General features: G+C 41.8%; 1 protein-coding gene across 1 annotated transcript in view; it reads left to right on the top strand.

Annotated features, from left to right (window-relative positions):
* sema4ba (sema domain, immunoglobulin domain (Ig), transmembrane domain (TM) and short cytoplasmic domain, (semaphorin) 4Ba) overlaps positions 1-6,748 on the top strand; it is a 51,523-nt gene extending 44,775 nt beyond the window's left edge. The window contains exons 10-15 of the mRNA XM_056281480.1: positions 1,036-1,186; positions 1,662-1,872; positions 2,007-2,122; positions 2,547-2,704; positions 2,818-2,909; positions 3,107-6,748. Coding sequence (XP_056137455.1) covers positions 1,036-1,186; positions 1,662-1,872; positions 2,007-2,122; positions 2,547-2,704; positions 2,818-2,909; positions 3,107-3,879 — 1,501 coding nt within the window. The 3' untranslated portion in view covers positions 3,880-6,748. The remainder of the gene's footprint in view (positions 1-1,035; positions 1,187-1,661; positions 1,873-2,006; positions 2,123-2,546; positions 2,705-2,817; positions 2,910-3,106) is intronic.
* Positions 6,749-7,277: the final 529 nt, after the last annotated feature.

Below are 7,277 nucleotides of genomic sequence, written 5' to 3' on the forward strand. Positions count from 1 at the left end.
ATGAGCTGCCTGTGAAGCTTCTTAATCTGAATTTGAAATATATCTATGTAGAAATGCCTTTTCGTCAAAAGCCAAGCCTCTACATGGTGCTTACTGTTTCAATGGCTAACACATCCCTTGTGTCAGATCCCAGTCAGTTTTCTTCCCCTGCACACTGTCTGATTAGGACTCTGTTTATACAGTTGCATAGCCTAACAATTCTGGGTTCCGTTGGGTCCAAGTTTGTGGTTCTTGCTCTATTGAAGTCTATCGCTCTTAAAATATCAAATAGTTGCATACACACTATTCAATTTCTGCTTCAATATACTGAGTGGAAGTCAGTTCTGTGTGAAAACACTTCAACCACATTCAACACCATTTCTTGTTTATTTTTTCTGCATGGAATTGAAAATATGACAGAAATTTACTTAGAAATGTGGGGGGGGGGGAAGTATAGATAATATCAAAATGAATACTCACCTGCTCATTCCTGATCAAGATTTCACTGTAAAAATGTTCTTTGTACAAAAAATGTTAAATCCGACACTAGATTTTGTTTAGAAAGTGTTATCCAGTCAGTTAGACTGCACTGAGGCCAGGAAAAAAAAGTGTGAGGAAAAAAATGGTTAAAGAAATTGAGTCTTTCCTTTGGATATTTTTTAATAACACTTACTTTCACAACATAATTGAAAACCAACTTTTCCCTTTAGGAGATACATACATTTTCTTTTGTCAAAAAGGGATTTTTTTCCCCCCAGTTCTTTTGAGTTGGGGCTGTGAGCTGAGACCCAAGGAAATTTAGAATGTTTTTCTTTTGGAATTTTGGAAATCAGAACACTTTCCTGTTGGAACTTTAGAATTTGGAATGCTTTGCTGTTTGAACTTTTGAATTAAGAACACTTTCCTGTTGGAATTTTAAACTTTAGAATGCTTTCCTGTTGGAACTTTAGAATTTTGAATACTTTCCTGTTGGACTTGTAGAATGCCACCGCAAGGCATAGGCAAATGGAATGGTTGGACATAGCTTTGTTGAGGGAACTTCTTATGTATTCCAAGGTACAAGGGTGCTTCGGGGAGCTCTGCCGTCTGCTCCTTCACAATGGACCAAGTGGAAAAGGCGTTCAACGGGCGTTACCGAGAGGTTAACCGGGAGACCCAGCAGTGGTACACATACAACCACCCAATTCCCGAGCCACGGCCTGGAGCGGTGAGTACGGAGAAACACTACCCTCTGCTGGACATTCAGCACAGTCACATTCATGCCAATTATGGGTAGCACACAAAGTCAATCAAGTTCAGTGGCTCTGATATCAGGAATCAGGAACAATTTGTCATTTCATACATGTACTTGTGTACCCAAAGAAACAAAATTGTGTTTCTTCCAGCCCACAGCAGTGCAACACAAAAGACAATGCTCCTGCTTGTTTGTCCGTCTAGCGTTGGACAGATGTCTGTCCTGCTGGCCATCACTGTCCTCCCCTCGTCCCTGAAGTCTTGATTTTGATCAAAGCACTGTTGCTTTCTGCTTTCATTTCCTGTCAGGTTTATCAGTGGCAGAGAGCCAACACATACAGCCTGTTGATGAGGCACGATGGGGAGGGAAGTGATACTGTTGCAGCTGGTATTGTCATGTGGGAGGGAGTGTGTTGAAATAAAAAAAACTCCTTGTGTCACCTCTGCAGTGCATCACGAATGCTGCAAGAGAGCAGGGCATCGCCTCCTCGCTGCACATGCCTGACAAGGTGCTGAACTTTGTGAAGGACCATTTCCTGATGGACAGCGTCATCCGCAGCCAGCCCCTCCTGCTCAAGCGTAACGTGCGCTATACACAGATTGCTGTGCACTGGGTCCAGGCCATCCAAAAGGCTTATAATGTGCTCTTCATTGGCACAGGTACTGGACTCACTGTTCCTTCACTGTTTCAACACAGCAGTCCATTCTTGGAACACAGTTTGATCCAGTTCTCTCAGTTCTCAAATTCTAAAAGGTTTCATTCTAATTCAAGGTCATTGTCTTGTCTGTTCCAGATGACGGGAGACTTCACAAAGCAATTAATGTCAAGAACAAAATGCACATCATTGAGGAGATGGTACTTTTCCCTGATTCTCAACCAGTGCAACACATTGAGCTGGACTCTGAAAAGGTAGAGTGCAATTTATTTCTGAAGGCTTCTTCTTAGATGCAAGTAATACGCTTGCTAAATGCTTTTTATCAGCAGTTGTCAGGGATTCAATGAGGCATGGAGAGTCGCAGACTTAAGGGGACCTCATGCTCATTGAGATAATTACATGCGACTTTCTCTCAGGGGAAATGGCAAACAGCTGGGCTTTAAACACCACGTGACACATCCTAAATCCTGTCGTCTCTAATTCTGTTCTACTACACCGTGTAGCTTTGTTGATCCAAGGGAAGGAAATTGATGCTAAATTCATACAAAGAAAAGCTGTGGGTATTGTGTAGAGATCTGGGCAAGATAGCTCAGAGATGAAATGAAAATAGTCCCTCAATGACTGTATCTAGTTCACCATACCGTCCCAACACTCTATTATCCCACCTCTCCTGCACAGGGCCAGCTTTATGTTTCCTCTTTCTCTGGACTGGTGGAGGTCCCAGTAGCTAACTGCACTAATTATCAGAGCTGCGGGGAGTGTGTCCTGTCCAGGGATCCGTACTGTGCATGGACCGGGAGGCAGTGTATGGATGTCAGACAAGCTTCCCCTGGCAGGTGATGATCACTCTGTGCAAAAAATATGTAAACTGTATCATATCTAGAATATCTAGGTACTCTATGTGGCCACAGATGAAAGTCAGTTTTCTGATCAAATATTTTTGTTTCAGTTTCTGGCAGCAGGATGTAGATGATGCGGACACATCGGTTATTTGCAACAAGACCATTTTCAGCGCACGGTTTGCTAAACTTCCAATGACACGTAAGTTGGATCAGATCCTATTCCCTAAATGGTCTCAGATTTCCAATTCAACACTGGCACTGTCTCAACATTATTGCCTGAATCCTGCTCCTTTTTAAATCAATGTGTGGCACAGTACAGCTTATTTGCTACAGCATGCAATTAAAAGACTTCTTCGTGAAATTGAATTCTTACTGTGCCTCACTGTGCCTCAACAGGAAAGACTTCGTGCCAGGTGATCATAATACCAGCCAACACATTTAAAGTGCTGCCTTGTAAGCTGCGCTCTAACTTGGCAGAGAGGAGGTGGGAGTACAGCGAGACTGCAGGTCACTTCCATTACCCCAGCCCCGAGGGGGGCCTGGTGGTGGTAGCCCAGGCCAACAGGCAAGAAACCTACGAGTGCTGGTCAGTGGAGGAGGGCTTCAGACAACTACTGGCTAACTACTGCGTAAGGGGTGAGGCCAAGCAGGAGAGCACCACCCTGATGGGCCGGTCCCGTACCCCGCAGGTCCCCCAGGAGGAGATCATTATCCTGCCGGGGGAGGCCCGCTCACCACCTATCAATGCCAAGACCTACTGGAATGAGCTCATCGTGGTGTGTGCTCTCCTGGCCTTTTCCCTGGTGGTCTTCTCCCTGTTTGTGGTGTATAGAAACCGTGACCACATGAAGTCCATGCTCAAGGAGGGAGAATGCCCCAACATGCAACAGAAGAAACCCAGAATAGTAGGAAAGCCAGCGGAGAACTTGCCGCTAAATGGCAACACAGTCCCAGTGTCTGTCTCTGATCATAAGGGTTATCAGACCCTAAATGACAACTATATCTGTAGCACTCCACCACACGAGTGCTCTTCACCAGACAACAGCAAGAGCTTTTCAGAGTCAGAGAAGAGGCCTCTGAACTTGAAGGAGAGCCATGTACAGATTTCTCCCACATGCCCACGGCCTCGGGTGAGACTGGGTTCTGAGATAAAAGACTCCATTGTGTGAGGCCAGCTCAGATAAACTTTATGTCATGTTGAGTGACTGACTGTAAACCGAGAGGAAAGAGTGCACTTGCTGAAAAAGACAAAACCCTAGAAGAGGGAACACTGAAAAATGTTGAACTCTACTCTGAGCGACATTTCATCACACAGATTTTGCACTTTGTCTTATATGATTTGTCCCTTTGGTCCATGTATATTTCTGTCATTATTTTTGCCACTCCCCCTTTTCTCATGTGCACTCAAAGCACAACCAAGGAGAAGATCCAGTTTGCCTTCAGACTTTTGAAGCTTTCTTATGATGCTCATGGAGGGAATGTAACCAACACAGGGGGGGATGTTGCCCAGTTATACGATGGTCATAGGATGACATTTCGTAGCGTTACCTCTCAGTCCGTCCAACTGACCTATCTGTAACGCTTTTAAAGATAAATGTATTTTCTCTATTCCCACTTACTGACTCAATGTATCTGTTATCTGACAAGAGCGTACATGACACTGAGGCTATGCATAACACTCACACTCCAGAAATGTCACAAACTGCTACCTGCTAGGTGAAACACAAGGTCTTTCTTACAGTTATACCCTTGCACAACTGTGTTAGCGTACCCATTGCTTGGACGACATTCATAAATCCAGAATTTAGAGTTGCCCCAGCCAATAAAATGGCAGGCCATAAGGAGCCACTGACAAAGAGATCGGGACCATTGGTTATGAAACTAAAAACACAAATGAGGGATGCCTTAAAGGAGATGTTTGGGTGCTTTGCTCAACTAGAAACCCCAACACAATAACTAAAACTAATGCAGACCTACAGAAAGACAACTGCAATAGACTCCGAAGTAAAGGCTGATACAAATGGGCTTTTTTAGTATTGTCCACATTGTTGTATAGAAATAATGCGTGTAGGCTTGACATTCAACAAAGTTTACGTTGCCAATGTGATAAAGGGGGGGGGAAAAAACCATTCCAGGTATTATCACGCTATTCTTCATAAAAAAAGGCAGACTATGCAAAGCTAATAATGTGAAGTGGGGTGAACACCAAGGAAACCTCACCTTGAGACTTTGGAAGCACAAAGGATCCAGCACTGTACATTACTGAGGATCAGTGGCATTACACACACACATGCTCGCGCACGCATACACATGCATACACACAAGCATCCTCACTCAAATTATATGTGCAAGTGACTTCAGCTATTGTTGATTTGTTTGGTACAAGAATGTTTTGGATTTCTGAAAGATTGACATAAATAGGATGATCAAATATAAAGGTCTATGCATATTGATGGCTTTTTTTTTTTAAATCAGAAAAGTTACTTCATAAGGAAATCTTATGAAGCAAGTTAGGAGGACACTATATATTAACATTATTGAAATACTGTCAGCCAGTAAATTGTTTGTCCATTTTGGGTAATATGAATATGTGTGATGACTCGCATTTTCCAAAGCCAATTTTGACCACTTTGAATCCATAACTATTCTCAGAGGGAAATATGAGAACAACTTAGACACACATGACCATGTAACCTGAACTTTATTTATCAGGGCTCATAAATAACACCCTCCCTAAAAAATAAAAAAAAAAGTACAGGTTGCTTGCGGAAATAGTGTGAAAGTCAACTATCAATGGCTTTCAGTCTAATGTTAACAATTTAACAAGTTTTATGACGATCCCAATTGGATTTTGATTTCCCATATTTGCAGTCAGAGATTATTCCAAAAGAATTATGACTAGAGGCTCTTTAAACAATGTTTCATAGTGATGCTAAAGCTTCTCAATTAATACAATGTTATATGTCTTAAGTTTTTTTTTTAATCATAATATTGAATTGTTGTCAACATACTAACTATTTCATAAAAAAAAAAAAGAAATTGCTTAACTCAGAATGCATTACTTTTGCACATAATGTTGGAAGGCCTTAGTCAAGCACAGGATCTGGATTTGGTGGGAACTCTGCCTTTGGGGGGGAAAAAATTAAGATGCCTTCAAGTCAAACGTAATCAAAAGATGTGCCTCATGGGGAAACTACTGTAATATTAGTAGCTCAGACCCAAAATAAGCAGGCATTAGTGCTGAGGAATCACATGCTTTACTGCAGGTATGACAGGAGGGGTCATTCTTAACAGCAGAGGACACATTTCTATTGTGTTTAGCATTGTGTATGCTCTAAACAGTCTTTCACAATGGCTTCAAACTCAGTCAGGGCATAGATTTTCTTTTATGAGAAGCACACAAATATAACCACTGGCTCTATTGTGAAATATAGTTAAACACAGTACTGATATACAATCCTTGTAAATGGCAATGCAAAATGGCTCTGTATAGATATCGGTGTACTCACCCATTCAGGATACTGGCTGAAGCAGTGTGTTTCTGACAAAAACACTTTATGCTATATTGAAAGACTGTTAAGGAAAAACAAATAAATGGCAGCTTTTAGTGAAGTTGTCATTGACAGAATAATAAACTTGCCATAACAGTAATTTAGCAAACTATGTAAAGAAAAATTGTTTGATTAAAATTCTTAACTAGTAAATGGTTCATAAGTTAAATACTCTGAATGCCAGTCAATGCTCACAGAAACAGTATTTATTAAACATTTTCCTTTGAAAAACCACTGTAGGCAAGCTCTCTATTTGTGACGGTGCAAGTTGCTCAGACTCTTCGTCATCATGTGTTGTAAGTAATGACGTTTTTTATGTAGAAATTGTTTTTGTAAATTCAGCTGCCAATGTAGAAATATTGTGAATTGTATTTTTTGTATCATACATCACAACCGTTTGTTTTTTCTTTTGTATTTTACTGTATATAAAAAAAAGCACTTTATTTTCATTTTTTTTCCAAATAAAGACGAAATGGGAACACGTTCGTTTCGGTGTTGTGTGTATCACCGCCACCACGTGGCTTCTTGTATGAACACAAACTTCGTCCCCTTTGCAGAATTTAGTTGATGTCCAGGTAATTTTGTGTTACATGAATAATAAATGGTGGAATGTCACCTCTCTGGCAGGGAAGGAGCCCGAGCTGTTGCGGGAGGTGGAGCGGTACCAACTAGATATAGTTGGGCTCGCCTCCACACATAGCATGGGCTCTAGAACCACTACACAAACGGATGGCCCAACACAGAAGGCCAAACTCCTCAGGACAAGACTCAGCAGTTTATCTACACCTAAAGGAGAAGACACACTCCTTCGAGGACAGCAGCGTACACATTTTGGACAGGGAAGATAGATGGTTTGAAAGAGGGGTGAAGGAAGCCATCTATGCGAAACTGGAAAAACCATCCCTCAACAGAGGAGGAGGTCTGTGACACCACCTATCTCCCACTTACAATGCCGTCCTTTCATCTCTACCCAGGAGACTCAAGAAGCCTAGCCTCCAAGAACAACAGTCGGTCAC

This window comes from Lampris incognitus, chromosome 6, assembly GCF_029633865.1.
Source record: "Lampris incognitus isolate fLamInc1 chromosome 6, fLamInc1.hap2, whole genome shotgun sequence".
NCBI lineage: Eukaryota > Metazoa > Chordata > Actinopteri > Lampriformes > Lampridae > Lampris > Lampris incognitus.